The sequence below is a fragment of the Haemaphysalis longicornis genome, unplaced genomic scaffold, assembly GCF_048455015.1.
Source record: "Haemaphysalis longicornis isolate Haplotype H1 unplaced genomic scaffold, Haemaphysalis longicornis Haplotype H1 scaffold_4, whole genome shotgun sequence".
In the NCBI taxonomy this organism is placed as follows: Eukaryota; Metazoa; Arthropoda; class Arachnida; order Ixodida; family Ixodidae; genus Haemaphysalis; species Haemaphysalis longicornis.
The window spans coordinates 138,927,662-138,953,568 of record NW_027526361.1 but is presented as its reverse complement, the minus strand read 5'-3'; the positions used below and the strand labels follow the sequence as shown (position 1 = coordinate 138,953,568).

At 47.4% G+C, this 25,907-nt stretch overlaps 1 protein-coding gene across 6 annotated transcripts in view; it reads left to right on the top strand.

The window, feature by feature from the left end:
* Nucleotides 1–1,515: 1,515 nt before the first annotated feature.
* The window catches only part of LOC144179413 (farnesyl pyrophosphate synthase-like), a 42,430-nt gene continuing 18,038 nt past the window's right edge, over nucleotides 1,516–25,907 (top strand). For 2 of the 6 annotated variants that reach the window (XM_077707765.1, XM_077707760.1), the window contains exons 1-5: nucleotides 1,767–1,899; nucleotides 9,156–9,218; nucleotides 11,148–11,209; nucleotides 12,371–12,662; nucleotides 22,042–22,413. In XM_077707765.1, the coding sequence (XP_077563891.1) occupies nucleotides 1,777–1,899; nucleotides 9,156–9,218; nucleotides 11,148–11,209; nucleotides 12,371–12,662; nucleotides 22,042–22,413 (912 nt within the window). In that variant the 5' untranslated portion in view covers nucleotides 1,767–1,776. Of the gene's footprint in view, nucleotides 1,900–9,155; nucleotides 9,219–11,147; nucleotides 11,210–12,365; nucleotides 12,663–22,041; nucleotides 22,414–25,907 lie in introns of all 6 variants that reach the window. The other 4 variants (XM_077707761.1, XM_077707762.1, XM_077707763.1 and 1 more) reach the window with 4 other exon arrangements.

Here is a 25,907-nt window from a genome sequence, read left to right as displayed (position 1 = left end):
TGATTTCCCACTCTTTCGGAGGAAGAACAAATTGGAGGTAATCCGACAACCGCTTTCCTGCAGCCGGAACCAACATTTGGGCAGTTCTGTCTGATGTTTTTAAAGCGAAGCTTTCTACCTCTAGCAGCCAACGATTTCTTCATGGCGTGCGGGACAAGAAACTCGCAACGCAGATAGGAAGGGGGAGGGCAGTTTTCCCGCCCGGAACACAGTGTAGGTGGCACGGCGATAGGGCGCTATTACCCAGCGTTCCCCGCGGCAGCTGCCTGCTCGCTCACGCGGCCGCGTTGGAGGGACGGCTTTGTCGTCTGCTTTAGCAACGGTTGTTTTGGGCCTGTTCTCCCGTGCTTCGCGTCCATTGCGAGCTTCCTTCGCAGACGGCTTGATTAACTTGTTCAACAGCACCTACTGGGTAACCAGAACCCGACAGAATTAAGTGGTCGTAAGGCAAAGATACGTTAAGGAGTGGTTTTTAGGGCGGCAAAACAAAATCTTGAGACCGCATACAGATATCTGACCGCTAGAGAAACGCTACAGAAATTATTTCGGTGTCTGGCTTGTGTCGCGCGGTGGTGTAGCCCCTAGCCAGCTAACAGGATGGCTATGTTCCGCTGTTTCACCCTTCGAAAGGCGCTCTTCTCCGTTTTCTGCCGACGCACGGCCGGGCTACAGCGGCGGCGGCGTCCGACGCTCCTGTGTTCGGGACCCCGCCCCCGCGAATTCTAGGTAACGGCATGCAGAATCTGTGTGACCTCGCATGGGCAATTGTTGTAGGTGTCGTTTACAGCTTTGCTTTCCAACCACCTTTACAGCGTGGATTGGAGCGAATTTTAATTTTGCGGAGACTAGAAGCCTTCCCCGACTAAAGTCGTTCGTCATGTCGTCGGCATGCCGTATCCGACATGTCAGAGTGAGAACAAAAAGCAGGCTTTCGACACTTGATACCAATCGCACCGCGCCGTGACGTAGGGCCTTACTGGGAGAGCCTTTCAATGCTGTTGCTATTACGCCACTGCTACTGTAGTGTTCACTGCGTGGCACGCTGCGCGAATTTTGCAACACGTATCCCGATACGCCGGACGGCCAGGGGTCTTTTCTCCACAACTTTTCTTCCTTCTTAAGGGCACTCAGCAAGCACTCGATGTTCGGGATTCCCGACGTTTAGCCCGCGCCTTCTTGCCGGACAATAAAAATGTTGTTTCTCTCTCTCGGAGGAACGGCCTTGCCGCATTCGTGCAAGCCTCCTTGCTCGAGTGGATGGGCCGCGGTGTCCTCCTTTCGCGCGTGTCGAGGACGCACGTGGAGTGAGGGCACATTCAGATTACGTGACCAAGTTTGGGAACGCATTATGCGGTATCGTGGGTGATAAATGGTGCAGAAAATGCGAGCGCGAATAAAGGCAGCGGAGGAATGTTATCTCCACAGAAATTATGCATGGCTGGCACGTGACACCTCTGTCATTTCTGTTATTTCGCATTCACCTTTCTCAACAGAGCTCGATAAAAACAAGCGGCAGATAAGTTCATAGCCATCCAACACGCACGCTGTGCCTCAGCCCGGAAGCTATACAGTGACGTCAGCGCAAGCTATCCATAAAGGCCAGAAAAAGAGACGACGCAAAACAGAGCAACTGGAATACCTTCTTAGCCTCGTTCCAAGCGCGCACCCACGACATGCGCGGACTAATAAATTTAAATGCCGTGTGAAATATTGCGGGCCCTGTGTAAACCACGGTCGGTTCAACATGAGGACTGCGGCTGCGGCTACCCTACGAAGATGGGCAGTGGGCTTCGTATTGCCCACGAGAAAACAGCCTTCCGCTTCCCTGGTGACTCGACGGCATATCTCCTCGTTTTCCTCAAAAGCCGTTCTCAACGCACCCTTAACTTCGAAAAACAGGTAGGCAAGCTCATTACTTTCTGGGCCAGCGTTCCCGCAGCGTCTAGGTTGGGGTTGAAAACTCCAGGCATTATCAATACTCGTGGTACAAACCTGTAAAAAATAATATACCAGTGATTCAAACTATGGAAACCAATCAGGTTATTTTTGAAACAACAATCTGAATGCTGGTAATGCAGTCTAACTTTACGGTGTTCATTGCTTTTAACGTGAAGTACAACCCATTCAATACAGCGAGGCTACCGCCTTTACGCGTGTCCTAACGTCACCGGGCGTTTTACGTTGGAGTAGAGCATTGTTTTATTTTTTATTTCAACAGTTTTATTTCAAGTTTCTCTGCATCCAATTTTCACCGGCGCCTTATCATCCATCATGAGAGAGAGAGAGAGAGAGAGAGAGAGAGAGAGAGAGAGAGAGAGAGAGAGAGAGAGAGAGAGAGAGAGAGATCAAACTTTATTTAAAGCAGCCCATGTCCGGGCTGCCGTAAATGAGATTTTCATGCTTGTTTTGTGTTGTTTTAACGAATAATGATCTTTATGCTGATTCCAAAAAATAATGATAAATAAATTTTAACGAATAATGATCTTTACCTGATTCCAAAAAAAAAAATCCATCCTGTTTGCCTTCAACTGTTCGCCTGGGGTTTTTCGCTTATCACGAGAATTCGAAATTTTATGACCAACGAGAGGCCAACAACTTTTCTGTAAAATATGTTTCTGGCGTCTGCTCGCTGGAAACAGTTGCGAAAGGCGAGTTTGGGGATCGCCTCGTGCGTTACATGCTATTGCACAAGGCTTAAGAAAGGAGCAGCCCAAGAAAATCTGGTACGGGGGGGATTAAAAAAAAACATGCCCCCGCGGGAGGGGCACGAGTAAATGCAGAGCATTAGCGGCGTTACGCGCGTGGCGGTGGCGATGGGTGTTGTAATGGTGGTGGTAGTAGAGGGAGAGGAGGCGGAGAGAGAGCGCGCTATCACGCCACCGCCACGCCACGACGCGCCCGCACGGTGCTTGCAACGCCGGAGCGCGCGCTGCACCTATTGTTGCAAGCGTGTTGAGGGCGAGGAGGAGTGGGGGAGAGGGCGCAGATGCCGTGGTGCGGACGCCGAGTTACGGACGCATACCATCGTGAGTTAAAGAAATGCTCTGCATTTAAAATACGAACGACGAAGCGCACAGCCTCCCACTCAAGCTGCACAGTCTGGCTGCAAAGTCAGTAAACTGCGCGCATGCGCACTCTTTCGATAGCGTTTGACACTGCGGCCTACCTTCATTTACGGTAAATGCTTGATCGAGAAGCGACGCATGGTCGTTTATTTTGAGGCGCCTTTTCACGCGGCGTCGCCACTGAGCAGGGTGGTTGTTAGTCGGCATCATGCTATCTGCAATCATGGCGCTGCACGCTTGGCCCCGGAATATAGCAAATAACAGGGGATCCCATCCTGCTCAGTGGCGACACATCGTAAAAAAGCGCCTAAACATAAACGACAGGTGTAGACTCTCGATCAAGCACAGTTGACCGCACTCTAAAAAGCACGCATGTGCTCAGTTTAATGACTTTGCAGCCAGACGGTGCAGCATGCGTCGGGGGCGGTGCGCTCCGTTATTCGTGTTTCTTTTAATCCCACCCTGTACAGACACATGCCGACAAGCACTCAGCTGTCCTTGTCGCTTTGCCCCCTGTCCCTGTGTTTCTGGCGCTAATTTTACTGAACTATGTACCAACTTTCTCAGTTCTTCGCATTAAAGTTAACCCTGTTTGCTCTTAATCAATAGCATTGCTTATACGTGGGACGCTGAACTGAGCGCGCGCCTAAGACTGCGCAATAAACAACCCGTTTTAAAAACGCTGGATGACGCCCACAGCAGCCCGAAAGAGGACAAGTTAACATTATTGTCTGTACCATTACGAATAGCATCTTAAATACTTGTCATTGCTTGAAGACGCAGAGCTGGTTGCCACCGCAGAAATGAGGTAGCGGAGTGACGTTACGGACCACGAAGTATTTGCAATCATTTACGATATACTCCGCGAATATAGAACAAGGCGATGCGGCGGCGTGTCACTTCTGCTGCGGAAACCCCTCAGGTATGAAATCGTGCCCTTCATAAACAGCATTAAAGATTGCGGTGTAAACTATATATTGACAATACTATCTTGACAGTGGGCGTCTTCTTTACACTCCTTGGAGGGCATTCTGAATTTATGTATGCCGTTGACCAGTACCTAAATTTATAGAATGCCGGAAGTGATATTGTCTTTCATTTACAAGGTGAAAATTTCAATACGGGGATTTCAAGGTGAGTTGGAAAGGCTGACACCGATTTAACGTTACAGATCAGCATACCTTTGTTTGGGTAATTAATGAGGCAACCAGGGCACGGCCAAAATAAATCCACGCTGGATTCGCTACTCTTGACTGAGGAGCTTTGTCTTAATGGCAACATTGATAATTTCATACCAGATCATAAAACAATCTCACCCCGGGCATTCGCTCGAAGAGATTTACACCGGTGGCTGAAGTGAGAATGTAAGCACTTGGGCATTTGGACCGGTTGTGCGTAGATTGTGTTCATGTGTTTACGGACGGATCTGTCGACAGAGAATAAAATACCGGCGCAGCGGCCTTTGTGATTCCCGCATTAACTTTTCCAGGGTGGCTCGCATTGACCATTTAACGTTATCAAGAACGGCGGAGCGTATAGCGATTGAGGCGGCCTTAAAAAAGATCAACTCGATTCTGGTGCGGCGTCCGGTAATTTCAACGGATTCCAAGTCAGCCCTACAACTTTTGCCGCTTCAATTTCCCACAGATAAAACTTCTAAAAAACAGATAAAACTTCTAAAAAACAGATAAAACCTCTTCTTCAGCAGCTAAATGAGACCGGACTTAGCGTTCGCTTCCAGTGGGTTCCTTCCTACGTAGGAGTGCTTGGAAACGAAGCCGCGGGCAAGTTGGCCCGTTAAGTGACATCTTGCACTGGTTTTCTGAAAGTCGCTCCAGACGAACGGCGCATTTTACAAACCTTCAATAAAGAACACTTCCGATCTCTCTGGCAACCACGACATCAACCTTGTGTTACCAAACGAATGAAGAGGACATAGGAAACCTTACTGTTCCGCATCCGGACCAACTCAGAGCGGTCACCGGAGTGGCTTCATCGGCTGAACCTTATGTCCTCACCTCTGTGCGCAACGTGTTGTGTGACCGGTGACATCGGACATTTTCTTATGGACTGCCGAGCGCATGCGACGGAGCGGTTAGCTTTGTTTAAACAACTTCGAAGGAGGGCCGCTCCGCATGCCTCTTTGGATGATGTAATTTCCCGTAAAGGCCATTGGATCACAAGGGGAGGCGTTTTGCGCCTGATCCTCCCGTTATTAAGGGGCAATAGCCGTAGTGACTCCTGATGGTTTCCCGCGCATAGCAGCAAAAAGGTGTTGAACGGGGGAGATATTGCCGGCATCACGCTAGCCTAGGCCAACCCGTTAATGAACATCATTACCGCTACCACCACCAGCCGTAGTGACCATAAATAGGAGTACCGTGAAAAACAAAGATATACCTCTGGATATTTGTGTAATTTAGATAGAACTTGTGACACACCGGTTATCGAATACTTAGAATGATGTCATGATGATGTGCCTGTCGATAAGGACGCAAGAGTCTTTGGCGATACTTTGTGTGCACCTCTATAACAAATGTGCCCAAGAAAGTCAAACAGATAGCAAAACCCAGTTAATGGGTAACTAGAAATATTCATTTGAAGCGGTGACTGAATTGTTCTCGTGAAGGACGACAAGGCGACATCCATGCGCAAATCAGAAAGGAAGTAAAAGATGCGAACGCGGCATTTCTTTCGACAACGCTGCTGGATTACTTGAAAAACTCTACTCAAATTCTGGGCACATTTATCTTGTTGTAAGGGACGGATTAATAGAATTAAGGCAGACAGAAAGGTCTGTAGCAGGTCAGCTATAATCGCACAGCTTTTTAACATGTTAGCAACTCAGTATACACACCTGCGCATAATAGGTCCTTTTAATTAATATAATGTTTGTTCCCCTGCTGCACTCACATTTTCAAAATATTATGGTATTTATGCATCACTTCGACCTGGTGATTACACAAATTTCTTGTATGTTTTTACACTGTAAACTCTGCTTTGCACCACAACTGCGCCATGACGAGCTGTGAAATATAGCGGTTAAAGTTTCATATAATACTATATTACAAAAAATTTGCCGGTCGCTTCACAACCCGTGTCACAGGTGAGAGGACCGTTATTTCAGCCCTATTTTTTTTAGTTAACTATTCCTTATTCTGTAGCTAATTGTCGACTTCATTCTTAGACTAAACATTTTATTTTTAGCTCCCTTGGACACAGTCAATTAAGTCCGTTACTTTACCGTAACAGCTTCAACGCTCACATCACTCCGGACATTGTGACAATTTATTGTCTCTGCTGACTGCCGGGTACGGCCCGCCAAGCCTTGAATGGCTTGGGCTGACCCGGTATATTGCAAGAGATGAAGTAAACCATTACTATTACTATTGCCGCGATTCATACGCCCGCGACGCCGTGGCATATACGCTGAAGCTTAAAAACTCCTCGGACACTGAAGTCTGCTTACATGGTTTGACATTAATGTGTAACATTAAGGGACAAGAAGAGAGCGGAGTGTATCAGGGAACAAACGCGTGTTAAGGACATATTAGTAGAAATTAAGAAAAAAAAATGGACGTGAGCAGGGCATGTAATGCGAAGGCAAGAAAACCGTTGGTCATTAAGGGTAACAGGGTGGATCCCTAGAGAAGGCAAGCGTTGCAGGGGGCGGCAGAAAGTTAGATGGGCAGATGAGATCAAGAAGTTTGCGGGGATAAATTGGTCACAGTTAGCACAGGACCGGGATATAATTGGAGATCCATGGGAGAGGCCTTTGCCTTGCAGTGGGCGTAGACAGGCTGGTGATGATGATCAGAATGACGACATGGTTTGAAGGGGAAAGCCTAGCGGTTATCAATAACTCCTTTACTACTACATCGTGTTTGCGTCTATCTGCCCCAGCCCCCTTACCCCCTTCCCCCCACCCAGGTGCAGCTTCTTCACAGCCAGCGCTGTTTTCGCTATCAAAATATTAGGCCTCAGAATACAAGAAAACGGCTCAAACACCGAGGCGGTCAACGTCCTGGAGAGAAACGTAAACCAGACCATCAGGCTCATATTCAGGGTAACCAATCGACACCACGGCCTCAAAGAAAGCAATATAATAAGACTCATACAAGCATATATAATATCAAGAATTGCGTACACGACTCCCTTCCTGAAATTGAAAACAGAAGAAAAGACCAAGCTAAACAGCCTGATTAAAAGAGCGTACAAAAGGGCCATAGGAATACCGATCAGCACCTCAAATGAGAAGCTGGAGGCCGTTTGACTACACAATACGCTGGATGAGATAATCGAAGCCCAACAACTAGCACAGCACGAGAGACTCTCAAGAAGCAAAACAGGCAGATACATCCTAAACAAAATAATTATCAGAAACAGAACAGAGCAGGAGGGACCCAAACAAGAAATGGACACAAGAATCAGAGACACGTTCATCATAACCAGCATCCCAAGGAACATGCATCCAAATTACAACCAAGAAAGAAGACAGGAGAGAGCGAAGGCTCTCCACAAGAAATATGGTGAACTAGAAGGTACCCTATACACAGATACGGCCTTACAACAAGGACCTAAAAGAAAATCTATGCTATGTGTAGTCGTGGACAATGCGGGATCTATTGTGACAGCCTGCACGGTTATGACCAAATACCCGCAGATCGGAGAGGAGGCGGCAATAGCCCTCGCCATGGCTACCGGAAAGGCAAAAAGAATAATTAGTGATTCGAAGACAGCAATCCTAAACTTCTCACGAGGCTACATCTCGACAACAGCATACAGTATTATTAAAGACCTAAAACGAGACCCTGAAGCCAAAACCGCACTAATATGGACTCCAGCGCACTCCGGAATGCCTGGCAATGAAGTCGCACATGAGGCTGCTCGAGATCTAGTCTACCGAGCCCCCCAACCCCCTGCGGACACACTGCCAGATGAAACAGCGGATGACAGAGACCCACTCACAACATATAGAGAAATCTTGTACCACTACAGATGCAACAGGAAAAAGTACCCAGAGGCACACGGCAATCTGAATAGATCCCAGGCCATCGCCTGGCGACAAATACAGACAGGAACTTTCCCTAACCCCCTTCTGTATAGCTACTACTACCCCGGGACAGTCAGCGACCTTTGCAAAGCATGCGGCCAAAGGGCAGACCTCAAACACATAATATGGGCATGCAGAGAAAAGCAAAAACACACACAAAGAATAAACATCTTTAATGAGGAGCAATGGGAGACGGCGCTGCTCAGCTCCGAAGAACTACTACAGCAACTACTGATCCAAGAAGCTGAAGAAGCCGCCAGGGGTCAAGGACTCCTGGCCGACGACTGAAAAGAAGGGCAGGGAAATCCCACTCATTCCCCTTCTGGCTTTCTGGAAAAAAATAAAGTTGTTTCTCTCTCTCTCTCTCTCCGCATGCACCCGTTATACGCACGTGCCGCCACGAGCACCAGTCACACGGCACGTATTAGGGTAATTCTTGATCTATTCTGGCCAGGTGCCGGGTTAGCGCTGTGGTTAGCGCACTCAGAAGCTGCTCTGGGCACCCCGGCTCAAATGCCTCACCAATCAAATTTATCTTCTCTTCAGAGCAACGGCCAATTTGGTGCCACTCGTGTTGACGCCGACGAACAGTACGACTACGACTACGGTCACTTTTCTCGTTTGATGAGGCATCTAAGGCTTTTGTCTTAAAAAAGGAATTTGTTTCGCTAAGGTGACTATTGGTGACAGCACGCTAGCAGACGAAGGGTCTCCGACGCTCCCGCCCACAACGCCACAAACCGACCACTCTGGGTTACCAACGCGCTCAATCTCTCGAGCAGCATTTTTTCTTTCTCAACCATTGATTGAGAGACTTCACACTCTGACAGAAGAGCGTTGCCTAGCCACATTCTTCACAGCCGCCCGGCCGTGCCGCTGGTTTGGAACATTTGATTGATTGATTGATTGATTGATTGATTGATTGATTGATTGATTGATTGATTGATTGATTGATTGATTGATTGATTGATTGATTGATTGATTGATTGATTGATTGATTTATTGATTGATTTATTGATTGATTGATGTCTTTGCAGGCTCATGGTTGTGCCGTCCGGTTCGAGATTTCCTTCACGCAATATCCATCTAGAGAGGACCCTGTAAGTCCTCTACCTTAATGGCAGGCCGTTGCGTGTTTGGTGGCTGGCTTATATTCTCCGGTGGCCAGCGCTGGCAGTTTAGGCCTGCACGTCGAGCGAGTGGGCGTTAGGCTTAGCGTTGGTTTGGTAGCATGACTGTGCTTTTTGGCGTTGGCCCAAGCGGGATTTGAATGCAGTTCATGTAGTTACTATTGCCCCCACTTCTACGGAAACCGCTATGATTCGCATTCTATGCCTTGTCTTTTCTTACTGTTTGCCTTACATGCATAACTGTGTTGTAATATGTATTTATTTATCTTAAATACACTTCGTGCCTTGTCTTTACCTGCATAACTTGCGCTCATCCCATGACTATTAAGGTTTTTCATAGTAGCTGTCTGTGTAGCATCCTGATTTATGATTCATATCACCCATATTTTTCCTTTTCCCGCGGCTCATTTTGGTTCCCCTTCAGCTCTTTTGAGTTTTTTGTTATTAGTACGTTCTGTTTATCAATGAAACTGCTATGTATCAGTAAGCTCTCGGTGCGTGTACTAAGTATCGTACGTGTCCTGCATTATCCGTAGTGACGTAGCCATGCTGCCTGATGTATACACGCGGGGTGCTGGCGTCGTCAGGGGACAAACAACCCTTCTTTAGCTGCATGTTGTGGACAGTTTACTTTGCTGTATTCATGTCCGAAATAAACTATCTATCTTCCGAAAGCAGTTCCTTTTCGCGAACCTCGCAAATCTATTTCGTCTTTCTCTGAGATATTGGTAAGGGTGTAACCCGAAACGACCCATTCTTGTTTGAACCCGTCGCGTTTGAACTCATTCCAGAAATGCCGTTCCAGTTTGGCCCGTCTCGTCTGCGCACGTTCCCAAAACTAACTTCCCGTTTGAAGCCGTATCGTTTCAGCCCATTAGAATTCCTGATAATATGCGTCACCGTTTTTTAAAGTTTTCCCAAAAAATGTTCATCCAAGGAAAGCGGCCATGCATTACTGTAAAAACTTCTACGTACTAATTTGTCTGGAATTGACCCTACGGCCGATATTTCCGGCCGATAAAAGTTCGCGAATGTCTGAGGCCGATACGTGCTCTTGAAGCTTTTTGAAGAAGAAAATACTTCCGGTTTTCCCGTTTCTCTGGCTTTTTTACGGAATCAAAAAGTTTGTTTTCCATTCATGACTCTCGTCAGAAAAGAAACAATCGCGCTGAAACAAATAGTTATGCTCTTGGGAGACCTTTTTTTCCCGTACCACTGCTCGTAGCGGCCACCACGGCGAACTAATTAGCCGGAGCCGGAAAGACTTCACGGCCAAGAAACTTGTGCACGAAATATCCTGCATCGATGTGGGTTCAAACTCCGACAATCGCACGGTTTTTCATAATCAAGAAAGAGGCCACACAAGTGGAAATGTGACTACTGCAAGGACCCAGCCGATGGAACTCCATGCATTGCGTGTGATGCATGTCTGTGCTGGCATTTCACAGAAAAGTTCTCGAGCCGTCAGCTGGTTCCACAAACAGTATTTCAAGCATTACAGATGGATTGCTACCTAAATGTTTGCTTTTATTTTACACGTACTGCGTGCCCCCTAAGTATTTTCCGTAGAAATACACGCAAAAGAATAAAGCTTCCGGTGTTCTTAACGCCTAAATGAAACGTGTGTGCGGACCATTTCCTCCAAGAGAAAAATTCAGCTTTAGACTTCAATGGCCATTCTTTTACAGACATTTGCATATAGAGTGACCGTTAGCCACACATTAAACTGGATTGTACCATTGGCTTGGCCCATAATAGTTACCGCTTTCATAAAATGTGTTTTTTTTTGTGTAGTTAGCTAGATTTGGTAATTATAATTCGCGAGATTTTTTTTCCTGCGTAGAAATGAAGCAGTAGCCCCGTACAGCCCCTAATAAATTGTTTTGTGTGTTTTAATAGACGCAACTTCGTTCTCCGCAAGAGCTGCGGCCGCTACAAACTGGCACTGCGACCACGGAAAGGTTCTATTTTGTTAATTCTCGTCTTTTCCTTTTTTGCGTGTGTTGTAAATAGGAAGAAGTGCACGCGTATTCGTGTATAAAGCAATTCAATAACTTGAAACTGAGATATGCAATCGTTGGGACTGGAACCCACACCGCTGCAGGAGTAGGCACGCGAGCAGCACATTCCAGATCGTTCGACCAGCGCGGAACCAGACGGAAGGGTGCGGTTGCAGCTGTAATTCACCAACGCTGTACCGGGTCGGACCCAACGCAGCAACCTATGAGTTGCGTTTTAATTGGTGCCGTGTATCGTTGAACGGACCATTACAATAAGGTTGCGGGTTAATAGGGCGTCTCCACCAGCCCTAACGCTTTTTTTTTACGGTGGAACACGTTTGACGGAACTTCAATTTAATTTTCAGGTTACGGCGGACGCAGGTAATTTTTGACTTGCTGTTACGTCGGACGTAACTCAAAACATGGGGTTAAAAATCAGTCGGACGGAACTTGTAATTTCAAAAATCGCACGCCTCGGTCCGAGTCACCTGAGTCGAACTAGGTACGTTCGAGGGAAGTGGCTAAATGGGAAAATACGAAACGGGAAGGTCGTTTTGTACCTGGTTGAAGCGGGAGGGAACAAGCGGGAAGTTTGAATAGGGAATGGGTTCAAACGGGAACCTCCCATTGGAAGGCGACAGGTGTAGTTCGGCGGCACCCTTGAGAGCCAGGTGCCACCTGCTCCAGTGTACTAGCAAAGTTCGTGTCTAGGCTTCACCACTGGCAGTTTACGGTTAGAGGACATCCACTACCTCGAAATTTGATTATGGCCGCAGATAGCAGCACCTCGTACATACGGCTTGAAGGTTGGTGTTTTTACGCTCCTGGAGACTTCATCAACACGATGCGTACGTTTAATCAAATCAAATAGGTAACCTCCGAGGAATTCTGACTATTTGCGGTTCCTGTATCACGTCTGTTTGAGGAGCTCTGCCGCCAGGTGGCGCCTTAGCCAGTAAAGCAGTTTTTTACTCGTTCGTCATCGTGCGTGGTCGGAAAATGGTCCAATACAAAATTTAACCGTTATGTTTCCTGGAATCTGCAGCGCTTTTGAACCATGAATGCACACTGTTTGAGGCTCAACTCCAACAGCCTATACCTGTAATCATCTCGCAAGCGCAGGCGGCAAAAGCTGAGCGCCTCCGAGATACAGCGGCCACCGACACTGTACTCGGCAACGGACCTCCCGGTGCTGGAGGCGAAGGAGCTGATGCTGTCTACGGTGATGGAGATGGACTTTGGAGTGCCACGAGCACGCGAGATGTTGGAAGCCTTGCGGGAGGCACTCGAGTACACTCTGCACGGCAGGAACCGCCCTCGCCTCCTGGGCGTGCTCCAGACGTACCAACTCCTGGCTGAAGAACCGGACAGGAATTTGCCCGATGCCGCCATGGTCGCCTGGTGCGTCGAGATGGTAAGTATGTGGCCCGCCTCCTTTGCTGAAATACGTGAACGCCACCTGCAACGCTGCGTCGTACTCATATAGGGGCTTCTTCGGTAGCCTCGGTGAAAATAATTGTACATCTCTCTCTGTCTCTACTTTTTTTTAAATAAAAATTTGGCCGGTGCTTGTAACGCGTTTACCGTGTCTTCTGGTCGAAGTTTCAACCGGACAGCTGGACTAATGTTTTTTTTTAACTGAAAGATCCTACGTATGGTACCTCCCTTGTCTTTTGTTCGATATCCGATTAATATTTATTTGCTAGAAAATAGACAATTAAACCTCGCATTTCTCTCTCGCACTTCCCTTCCATTTTTTCGTGAGGCTAACGACACCTCACAAAGCACCCAGTGTAAGCCGGGCCTTTTCTGGACATAACGAGCACGTCACCATTTTTCATTACATCCTGTTCTAATTGGCGTTCCTTTCGTCACAAATACCCAATGCCAAATTAATAAGGTAGTTTTGACACCATCTTGGTATGCGGTAAAGTACATTCAAGTACCCCAGACCTAGCGGCCACCAAACATATGCCTATAAAGTTCCCTTCATGTACTTTCTACTGAGAGAGGTTCAAAACACGTGCACAGTTGGACATTAATAAAGTTCAACCAAGCGAAGCCGAATCTCTCAAATTTCTGACTTTTGCCACTGTATGTTGTACAAATTGAGAGGGCCTTGAGAGACAGATGCAGCAGGACGTTTATTCGGAAGCGTTGCAGCCGTCGCGGAATCCGAGACAGCCTACGATGACGATGATATTCACACGAAGACGATGGGATGGATGTGGATGAGGATGATTTTGAGGGGAAGAAGATGAGGCACAGGATGGTGGCCACAAAGTACGAGCCGGTCACTGTAAATAGTGCGCGATGCTCGAAACGTGCTCACAATATTTCCGCTGGTGATAGGCAAGCACGGTAGGCTCTGGCGTTCGCCTCATTTACAAATTAGATTCCACTCGTACCGCAAGGCAAAACAGGAAAACTGAAGCGAAGCCGACAGCGTGCAGTGAGGCCCCTTGTTTTATAATGTTGGCTATCTAAAGTTTGGTTCTTCTGAAAAGCTCCTACCCAGCAAAAATTCCCACATACATTTATTTTACGCTTACATGTCGCTACTAAATTGTTTAATTGTTTCGTATGCAAATGCTTCGGGAAGCTGCGCCAATCCAGTTTTGGTTATAGTGGAGGCAAGCTGTATTTCAGGAAGCTGCGAGGGACGGGGGAGATACCTTTTGTACGCTTTTGGCATTTATTAGTTAATAAGCAGCTGTTGCCGCGTCGATTGGTAAATCTGAATTCAAGGTACATTTTCCTCCGATATTCTCGAACATTTTTTTACACTTCAGTGTCCCTTCAAACAAAAACAGTTTTTTTTTAAATACGCGAACAAGCCAGAAGAAGCAGCAAACCAGCATGCTTCTTGCTTTCACGTACTGAGAATTTTGTCCGCCATCAAAGGCTTTTAAAACGCACGTAGATAAATAGGAGCAAGAAAGATACAAATAAGAGGCAAAACCGTCGACCCTTAGAGCAAATAAAGCAGTATGTCTGTATCCTTACGGGAGAGAAATTGCGGAAACAATGAAAGCCCTTGATACCAAAAGTATCACCAAAGGCAAATGTTAGCGCCCTAGCAAAAAAGTCCTCCAAGTGGCGATAAACATTTCCCGCATGCACAGGCAAGCGCCGATGGGAGTTTCGCTCGGTTTATTTAAGAGTATAGAAAGATATTAAGAGTAGAATCAGAGTAGAAGGGCAAATATTTTTCTTGGCATGTTTCGTGTGGTTCTGGAGCTTTAGAACTGCTCTTTCACGGCTTTTGTAATGCATCTAGAAGCTCTATGTAATTAGAACTTGGTGAACAATAATAAATTTAGAGACTGGGTAACTGCCCTACGGGCCAATGTCGCCTGCCTGAGATAGCGGTATTGTTGTAAGGGATAGTCTTAAGCAACGCGCTCTGTGTGGGAAGCCTTGAAGTTTGCCAATTCCTCTCTAAAAAGGAGACCGGAGCAAGGCGCCGTCTCCGGTGATGCATTGGCCTGGGGACATGTTCTTGAGTTCCGTGGAATTTGCAGTGTATCACCGAGGCTAAGATTTATGTAGCGCATAATGTCTTACCCATATTACGGCAGTTTCTGAGCGCAAGTGCTCGTAGGACTCCCACCTGCGATGCTTTGAATGATGTGACGGTTTCGCCCCTATATTTACCTCTGTGGAAGTGACACGTTTTTCTATACAAAGGAGACACGTCCCCCAAAACCCTACCAATTTTGAAAGTGCCAACGAACAGAAGCCTGCCGGGAACATAACTCCCGTGTCAGTTTCATTGTGGTTATCGAACATCCCACGCTGGAAAAACAATGCACATTTATGTCCACTTAAAATCTTCACTGCTTGGCAAAAACCAAAGGCTGAGATACGTTGTACGTCTATTTAGTTTAGCAAGTAGACTACCAATTTTTAACAGGCAAGGTTTGGTGTGACCGTTGACCGCGTTGTCTTCATAAAGGTGAGTCAGATGGTATAATTGTCATTGTGATCCTATTTCGAGGCTCATTCATAATTTTCCCACTCCCGCTGCACGCCACCAGTGTTGAGCATTTCACTACCCCTCCCTCCCCCCCTTCTCCATAAATTGAGTTTTCGTTTCGGTGAAACCCACAGCTCATGAATCGCAGCGGCGGGTGCTTTAGCTTTATCTTAAGCCTGGTTGTGACCGCTGCAGGACGAAGGCCGCTCCCAAAGGTCCCCAGCCACGCCTATCGAGCGCCTGAAAGCCGATAGTGCGATCGTTTAATCATTGGGAGTTTTTTAGCGAGTGTACTCAACCAGAGTCGCCAAATCCTTGTCTAGTGAGGAAATGCTGTTTGTGTCTCAGGGAGCCTCACCAATAACATAGTTAAACCTACCTAGTACAGCCTCCCGTCTTTAGTAGCCGTTAATTACAAAAACACGGTGCTTTATCTCCACCCTGAAATCACCAAAAAATGAACTCGCCTCTCTTGGGAAACCTATGAGCGAGTGCGGGCATGCACTCCGTTATAACATTTCTAAGGAAGACAAAAGACGGAGCCACCTCTAGATTAACATTTCACTTCAAGCTGCTCTTCGCGGGACTGTTTTGAAGAAACGCTGGGCGCGTGGGTTTGGCGCTTGTTGCTGGCGGTTTCTCGTTCGGCCCAACTGCTTATCCTAAAGCATGGGACCGCCCCGACAGCATCTTTTGGTTGCATCGTCATCTATAGGCGGCGCGCATGAACCTTGAAAGAAAACAAAGCAACGTTCAACGATAATAACGGTGTCTTGTAATCAGAAACGAACTGGTGTAGAATGCATTTACGTTCACGTTACGTGAAAGGGATGCATCTTCGAGGCATTTATTGCGGAGAACCAGCAGCTTGGAGCTTTCTCCTAAACTTGGCAATTGGCATTCGTCCCTCGCTTCAAGTTGATAACTTCTACCTCGCGCTACAAACGCGTAGCCTTAATTTCTGGTTGATTCATTGGGTAGACCGACTGCCCCAGATAGGCGATGGTCCCTGGTTAGAGTCCTAGATCTGGACGAACTTTTCTCCAGCGAAGCTGTATAGTTTTCGCTTTCCCCACACAGCGTGCTCGGACAAATCGCCGTAGAAGGGAAATTTTCATGGAAGGAGCATGCGTTCCAACCGTTCCGGAAAACGGCTGCAACTCTTTCGTCAAAACTATCCCGAAACGAATTGTGTGACCATTAGCTGCTCAGATAAGTCGATCATTACGCCGGGTTTCATTACTTTGTGTAACGACGTAGTTCGCGGTGAAGATGCAAATAATGGAGAATTCCCGTCTGCGCTCACTGCATGAGCAAATCAAGCTGATTCACGGCCGGGCTGGAACGGCGGCGTGCGCGCGCGCGTTGGTATCAACGCAGCGCGCGCCGCCGCTCTGGCCCGGCCGTGGATGATTGTACAGCTTTTTTCCTTGCCTCCCCATTTCCAAGGATGGAAAATAAATCAAATATTATTAACTTCTACGAGTGGGAAACGCACCGCCCAATGTTTCTCTGATAGATTAAAACAACGATGATTCGAAGTTTCAACGAGGTAGTTAAATACAAAGTATGCTCTACAGCAAATTCGAAGCAAACGCGTCTTGTTATCTGCCCTTTTTGGGCTGCATCCAGCTTCACTCGTCATTTTTTTTTTTCAAATGCGAAGTTTCCTAGAAAGCTTTATCGCTTTCTTTTCGTATAGACAAAGATTAAGGACAGAAGAAGTTAAACAAATCGCTTCTTTCGAGGTCGTTTTATCCGGAAGATAAGTGAACATCAGCACAAAAATCATTATCGCGCTCTCACCGACAATGCCGACCTGTTGAAGCCGCGCCAAGAAACGTGGATTCCTTATCAGACAGACTGACTATGTGTTCATGTGTGTACACTGACCCAGACGACCCTGTTTTTATAAACAGGTCGGTCTCAGCCATCTCTTTCGCATTCAGCTTCGTGCGGTGTTTGACACGTGCGTTGTCAGAGCGAAAGAACACGTCCATGCATTGTCTCCGCTAGGCAAAGTCCACCAGGCGTTCTACCCATCAGTGGTCTTGACCTATCGATTCCAATCTGCCGCAAGTTATGAAGAGCATGGCTTCGTGTTTAAACAGGGTCGTAGAAAAAAAAAAAACTGATGGTGGCTTAGCTCAGCTCAGCCTGGATATGCAAAGGGAAAGCTTGGCTCAGCCTGGTAAAGTCTTGGTTTCACTTGGTTAACCTTTGATCTAGCTGTAATTATCATACAACTCGTGGGGAGACGCTGTTCGTTTACAGTGAGGTCCCGCATCGGCGTTTTCCGAGCCGAATGGTTTCCGCTTCCCCAGTCTCCCACTCTAGCATCGCGCGCTTGGCATTGCGGACCCTCTCCCGTGCGGCGCACGCTAAAGATCCCCAGGTGGTCAAAATGATTCCGGAGCCCTGCACTACGGCGCGCCTCATCGCCTGCCTTGCGTTAGCTCGTTAAATCGTGCAATCAATCAGCCTCTCCAGTGAAGCAGCTCGCCAGGTGATACCGGCGGGGTGGTCAGATGACGGCTCAAAGCCTCCAGCTCCGGCGTAACCCTTGGAGAAGACGGCCCGGCCTCACTCTCATCCATGACCAAGCTCTCACACGCGGTGAGTCACGTGATCAGGCGGAGACCCAGCTGCCGAGAGCGCATGCGCTTAGGGCCCCTGTATTTTTCAAAGGTAGCGCCAACCATTGTACAAAAAGGAGAGGAGAATCTCCTCCCCGCCGTCTACGTCTCTCCTCACCCCGTCGCCCTTTTCTGCTCCCCTATTGGACCAGGCTCGACACGTGACCAATGACCTCCGCTGACCCCACGCGAGTTTCCTTTTCACCGCGTACCGACGCCATTAGGGGGCGTAGGACGACGGGCGCGCATGTGCGCTGCACGTGAAGACAGACACAAGTACATCTTTCTCGAGGCTATCTCGGCTGCATCGCGATACGGACTTGCGGTGACGTTGGCTGCTCCTTAGCATTGCAAAAGGCGATCAGCTGTTGTTGTTCCATAGAGAAAAATGACATTAAACGGCGATCGATATGGCTGCACTGCACCGTGAGAAGACGCTTTGATTGTCACCGAGGAAGGATTTCTGAGTTCAGCAATCACTACTAAACTCCTTCATGTATACTTGCCTCTGGAAGTTCTTTAGATGAAGGTCAGGCTGATGCTGACCGTCGGGTTAAATGAAACAAACAAACAAAAAGCAGCGTGACGTTCCCATCGACGCTTTCCCACGCGATTTAGTAACACTGACAGCACGATCGTGTCTAGCTCGCTCGCACTGGGTTAGGTGTTCGAAAATGCCCACGGTAAGTACTGCAAAATCTTCCCCGCTCGCAATTTTTTTCCAGTTGCAAAAATTTGTAGCGAAAGAAAATACGTTTCACCAGTGTGCTCCTTTATAATATATTCTATTCGCTTGAATTCTATGCAGTCGGTCTTTGTGTTCTGAGATTGTATTTTAATTTACCCCACTTTTGTGCACTTTCATGACGAATGTGGTGCATACGTGTGTACTTATTATAAGAGAGTGTAATGTTTTATAGTTGTTTATTTGTGGTGTGCTTGTTGTGAACGTACTTGTCAGTGCTGAACACGGGATTTAATTGTGGGGGATTCATTCACGAGTTTACCATAAGACATTATTGTCAAGATAACGTTAACGTTTCAACCGCTGCTTTTCCTTTCGAAGCAGGGTCCTCAGTAGACGTGAGCGATGCAGCATACAAAATAGCTGTGATCCAAAAAACAATTCTGAGGCATTGATAACAGGGAATAGCACCGGCATACGAAAATATTACAAATTGAGCAAGGATAAAGTCCCTGTGAATGCTCTACCGGGAACAAAATGTCCTATTTTTACAAGAATGTCAGCATCAGTTGGCGTAAAATAAGGACGATGGATAAGTCGCCAGTAAAAGCACGATGCAGAATGCGCGCGCACGCACGGGAACAAAAACATTTTTTTTAAAACTGAACGGAAAATGGGGCCACGTGAGTGTGTTTTGTGAATTTAAAAAAATTAAAGCTGAGCGTATATGGGCAATAAAATTCTCTGCCATGTAGCGCGCATAGATTGATGCAGGTTTTTTTTTTTTCGAAATTCGTCCATTAAACAGAACACCTTCGGGCAGTAACAAAAACTGCCTGGGAGTGCGTTTGTTCCAGATCTATGCGGCGCTGACTCTGCTTATAATTGAACATTTGCATATGCAATACAAGTACTTTCTTCCCACTAAACGGTTCCAGTATTTTTTGAGCAAATTGTACACACACGACCAGGGCCGTCGCCGGGAATTTTTTTCGGGGGGGGGTTTAAGGGCTATTGAAAGGGAGGAGTTTTGGCAAAAGGAGCACTAGGTCTTGTTTACGCGTTGCCTGGAAAAAAATTCGGAGAAAGGCCTAACCCCCCCCCCCCCCCTCCTCCTGGCTACGTCCCTGCACACAACCCACTCTGAAAGAAGGCATGCCTGTTCCAACTTTTAGTACGGTTCTGGGGTTAGAACTCTGCTGGCGCTACTTTTAAATTTTTAACGTGCACTTCCGCGCGTATGTGAAGTGAACAAAAATGTATGAATGCTAGGTTGGTTTTTGATCTCATAAAACGGTCCCAGATTTTAAATGCCCCGTGAGATACCAGGAAAGGAGATTGAAATAGGCCGGCCCGAGCGCGCAGTTTGTTGCCCTCAAAACGCAAGATGATAGCTAAGGCACTGACCAATCACAAACTATTCTTCCTACACATTATCTGCGAACACTGTTGTGAATTTAAGTCCAGAACTGTCGCGTTTTAAGCAAGCACTTTAACGCGCCGCGCATACGAAACGAAACGGTCCAGCGGCGCGCTCCGCGGGAGTCGCTCACTAATAGCGGCCGAGAGGGACGGCGAGGAGGAAACGGCGCGGGAAAGAGAGTTTGCGCTACCTTTGAAAAAAGCCCGCCCGCCCGCATCTTCCCACGGGGGGAACACGAGTAAATGCGTCGCATAGGGGTGATTGCATTGCGCGAACGTTGCGTAATTGGGTAGTTTGTGGTTACCGTTTGGATGTGGGGAGGGTTTCGTCTTTATTATTCTTATTGTTGATTTTGGGACTCAGGAAAGACAGGTGAGGGTATTGTGATCATTATTATATTTGAGCGCAGGTGACTGAATTCCGAGCGGCCGCTCCGCCGCTTATATACACTGCGCGCGCTGTCGCGGGAGAGGAGTATGGGGCAGAGACGCGCATGCGCACACTTCCGTATACAAGCGCGCGCCCTTTCCACACCCCCCACCGCGCTGTTATCACGCAGCTCAACACCCGCCTTCCACTCGCTTTTGGATCAACGTTACTTCATCGCCGTGTCGTGTTGACGCCAATTTTGACCTAAAAAAAGTGTCTTCCTTGCGAGCTTCAGCTACCGTCCAAATGTTTATACTACATGCCAAGTGTTTTTTATATATCTTATGAGCAATATTTGATAGCTTGGTGGTGATCGTTATGTGTGAAGCGTCAAATTACACTGCACGTCGTCATACATATAAGTGTATCACGTAACTGATGGCTTACGATTTGCTTACAGAAAAAATGAAGGCAGCTCACGCTAACGCGTAAAACTTGAAGGTAGCGAAGCTTTACGATACCTTCGCGACCACCACTAAAGTTTAAGTCCGCGATTGTAGCCGATTTGCTTCTTCTTCGCTGCCGCAACTACATTTGTTGCTGTAAGTGTGAGCTTCTTTCATTTTTTGGAAGTGGTAATCATTAGACGTCACCTTGGAGGGGCGTACGATGTCATTCTCGTTCCGAGCAAGTGGGGCCACGGCTACGGCGAACGCTGTTTTTTTGTTTGTTTCTTTCGTTTTGTTTTTGCCAATCACGGCACATCTCCAAAAGTGGGTATGCTTGTCTTGGCAAACTGCCGCGAGGCACGCACAGACGAGAGCTCGGCATTTTGTTGGTTTTTTTTTTTACGTGCCTGGAGGTCGCCGCAATCTTGGCCGATCTCCCGAAGTGGGTACGCATGGCTTGAGAAACGTGCGCAGGGGACGCTGGGCGGTCGTCGCTAGGCATGCACACGCGAGCGCTAGGTTATTCCTTGCTTTTTTAACCGACGGGCGGTCGCCGCGAGGTCCGCGCTCACGTGCGTGCAGTCGGCAATTTCTTCGTATTTTCAACTGCAGACACAAAACATTATGATTTACTAAACAGCTACGCTTTTGAAAACATGGCGAATTCACCGTGAATTGATGCATTCGAGAACAGTGCCCCAGGGGTAACGATTCTGCTCCCCCGCCTCCCCCCCCCCCCCCCCCCCTATCCAAGAGTGTAGCCTCATCCAGCCACTCCTTCCGGACAGAATAGGTTCGTCAATCAAGACTGCTACAGGATAAATGGTGCTGCTTTTATTCGCACCCCGGAGCAACGAGTAAAGGAATCAATATTTGCTACTTGTCCAAGACACCCAACGGTGACTCACGCGGATACAAATCTGCACAGCTCCACTTATTTGGCAAATCGTTGTAAGGGTTCCACCATAAAAAGGATCGCGCTCATAGTAGTGTAGGCGGAAGGTTTGTAGAATACGAGTGTGATAAAGTTTCACATGATTGCTGTGCAGCGTCTGCCTGAAGTGCATGCATGCAAGACGAGCGTCACCTTGCTAGTAGCATTAGAGGTTGTAGAATATGTATTCCTTAAGTGAACGACTTCTTAAAACAAGTTGTTCTACCTGAACGTTCTAGGCCTGCTGTTCGCTTACTGTGCTTTCCAGCAGCCAAGGAAACCTTTTTAAACTTGCGGTGTCGGTTTTCTTTTACTCAGTTGGAATGCTGCCAGATATTGGTTGACGACATGATCGACGGGTCTCCGGTACGTCGCGGTCGTCCAGCCGCGCACACACGGCCAGACATCGGGCGTCGGGCCATCGTCGATGCGATCATCTTCGAGAAAGCCGTCAGCTTCGTCCTCAAGCGGCGGCTGCAGTCACATCCCGTGCTTCCAGCACTGTTGGACCTCTTCGACGACTGCGACCTGCGGGCAATGCTGGGACAAATGTTTGACGTGCTCAGCACCGCAACTATCAACGGAGGCCAGCAGCTCAGGCAGCCCTCGTTCGACCGTTACTGGAGCGTGGGAATGTTGAAGAGCGGTCCGTTCACCCTTCAGCTGCCTGTCCGCGCCGGAATGTATATGGTAAGGTCTTGCGCTGTTAAGCCTTATTATCTCACGGGTTTATTTGATAAGTATATGTACAGCGTTTTCTGTTACAAGCAGTTTAAATTAAAAATTCAAGAGTCTGGACTTCAAACTGCCAATAGACTGTATGGCCAGTAAGTCGGTATTTATTTCTAATTTAATAACTCATCTTCGGGTAGTAGCCAGTTTTGATAACAGAACGTCGGCGATTCTAACCACTGCTAAAGGCACGAGTTGAACAGTAGAATAGCCAATCAGTAAATTAGGAAGCGAGTACAACTTCATTGCAACAATTCTAAGCTCTGTTCACCGATGACGCACGTAGAACCGCGCTTTTGTTCTGGATACATATTGACGCCAGAAACACGAAACCGTTGCACCTTCTGCCTAAAGTTGGCTAAAGGTTTCGTAGATCACCCCACAGAGATATTGTGAATTAAGGAATTAAGCGTCAGCTGAATTCAAGTCTATTCTCCTTCCATGCATAATGAATTTCAAACGTCCCGCAAAATAAAGCATTGAAATCTTTTACGTGCGTCTCTCATTTCCCCCAAGTTGTCGCGGGCCATTATTTGCTGTTCACGTCACTGCTTTAATTGTGTTACACATTACTTTGCCCAAATCCCACCTACACCGTTTTATGTGCGAAGGATGTCTCGGGAAAAACTAGTAGGTATTTTAAGTTGATTTGTTGGCGTCGCCCAACTGGCGAAATGTTTTAAATCGAAAGCTCCATAGCATTCATGAGCGAAAAACTCCGGCGTTGTTGGCCGTCTATAGCGGGTGGTACCAAAAATTCGTGCGGAGTGCAGCCCTTGTAAGAAACTGTGGCGTCACGTGATGAGAACAAGTGCACTTCTTCCAACGCCAACACTCATTCCGGGAAATAGTGGCGTAAAATGAAGGCTGCTTTTATAATTATCATGAAAGACAAAAATCGAAGATTATTCGGCAGTTATGCCTTCTTACGCATGTCCAGGGTAGACCATAATGCTCTCGTAATCAAAGCAATTACTCATCTACCTGGAGAAAGTTTTTGGCATCCCCTTTTTGGCATCGTCAATTTTTAAAGCAAAGCTCTCTGCCTCTCACAGATGCCGTCTGTAGCCAATCCAAAATTAACTGCCGGAAAGTCCATTGGCTCTGCCGATGATAATGATCCTGGGTGAAGTGCAAAAATTTTAAAAATTAAAGCCGTTCCACTCAATGTGAAAGCTCTCGGAAGTGCAGAGCAGTGATTCGCCATGATAGGCTGCAGTGCCGTTATGCGCTCACTACTGAAACCCAATGCAATCAAAATTTCCAGCCTTCGCAGTGCTCGCCCCCCCCCCCCCCCCCCCCCCCCCCCACCGCCAGGAACTGCGCCAGCGGGAGTTCTGTTCTTTTTGCACTTGCTTTAATTTCGTATGCTGAAGCTGTTTTACGTCATTTCGAACGCGTATTTTTTTCTTGCGCGTCTGGAGCCTTTCTGCGTCATTTCGAACGCGCCATTTCTTTCTGGCGCGGCCGCTTTTTAAGTGCGAATGCACTTCTTAAGCGACCCTGAACCTGCGTCCATAGAGTTTCATACTAATATACACTAGAGGGAAATGTGGCGCCACCGTCTAGGGGAGCCGCGCTTCGGCGAGCGTGCCGTCATGTACCGGGAAGGCACGTTCCACTTGTCCTTGGCATGGCTCACGAACAGGCTGAAAAGTTGGCTTTGGCTGCAAAAATGCAACAATATTACTGCAGAAAATTAATCGAATTTGTTCTGTCATTAAAAAATAAAAGCTCCATAAATATTAATTTGCCAGGGATTATTTAGAAGCTTCATGGAAGATGAACAGAAAAACAATGTTACCCCTTTTGGCTTCAAGACGAAAAAGAAGCCATGTGGCTAACCAAGCCAAGGAGGCGAGGAACGTCGCTAGCTGCAATGGCGCCGCCCACGGCGGCACGCGAATGCAGCGCCAGATTTCCCTCTAGTATATATTAGTATGAAACTCTATGCCTGCGTCCACCGGCGATGTCCGCATAGCATACCCACGTGGGGGATTGGCCAGGAATCTCCTCGTCTTCCTTGGCAACGGGGGGAGATGGGCGCGCGCTGCCTGGCCGCTGACATGACACATACCCACGTGGGGGATTGGCCAGGAATTGGGCGTGAGAAGGGCTAATGCACCCGCTTAAAGGAGTACTGACACGAAATTTCAAAGCTGAGATCCGCTCTAGCAATCAAGTACAACGACAACACAAATAGGTGTCTGTGAATAAATGCATCTTTCTTTCTTTGTAGTTGTGTGTGTGTGTGTGATCTCTCTTTCGCGAACATTACCGAACCGCGCAAATTCAACTCGTGCATTCGCACTTTCACATTCTTCCCCTCGGGAAAATGCCGGGAATTTTTTCGCTTACTATGGTAAAAACCAACCCAACGAGCGTTCCTAACTAAATGAACGCGAGGGCTGGCGGTTATATAAATAGATTTTTTTCCTGAAATATACTTGCAGTTTTCTTTGCGCTAAATAATGGGGAGATGTATGACAAACGACAGCGGTTCGCGAGGTTTGAACGGTTATGACTTTTTTTTAACGTTTACTGAAATGTAAAAAAAAAAAACACCCGGGGGTCTCTTGCTAGTGCATCAGACCCCCTTAGGGTAGCGATAAGTTAAGGTTCACGACGGGTATGAGTGGGAAATAGCGAGGGAAAAATATTTAAACCGCGTGGATTTGGAAGCATCAGCGTGACTCCCTTACGCCGGTACAGAAGGCTCTACTGGGTCCATTATCTCGCTGCGCCGCCTGATTCCGGCAGTCGCATCGACCGTTAGCAAAGTAAGACGGCAAAGCGAGACCATAAGTTGCTCTGCACTTAAAATGCTCCCCGTGGTCGGAATCGGACCTTGGTCCCTTGCGTTATGAAGCCCACGTCTATGCGATTGCGCCACCCCAGCGAACGCACATCACACCACCTTACCACACACATAATGTCCGAATCGCGTTACCACCAAACTAATCATGATAAACAAATGGGGTTCGCTCGCTTCTGGGTTGGTTCGTTTGGTGTTGGACTTGATTTTGGAAAAGTTCGCGTTCCCTATTCATTGTCGCTTCGACAGCGAAGTAGTTTTTTTTTTTTTTTTTTATTTGCAGTCGCTTTCGCGCTACATACAAAACCCCTTCTGCCATAACAAAAAAACATGGACACAATGTATATATAGGCACGACCTTTCGAAACGCTATCGGAATTGGCGTAGCTCGTACTTGTCAGCGGTGTCTTGCGCGAAGCAAACTTTCGGTGTAATCTGGTGGAATAAGGAAATAAAAGAGGCTATTGACCAGCGAAGAAAGGCGTCGAGAGAACATATAGAAGCAAAAAGAACTGGTATGGAACCGGAGGTAGTGAAGGAGAAGTGGGATGTCTACCGTGGGAAAAAACTAGAAGAGCAGAAAATGGGGCAAGCAAAGATCAAGCAGAAAAGCGAACAATGGATGGCAGAAATACGG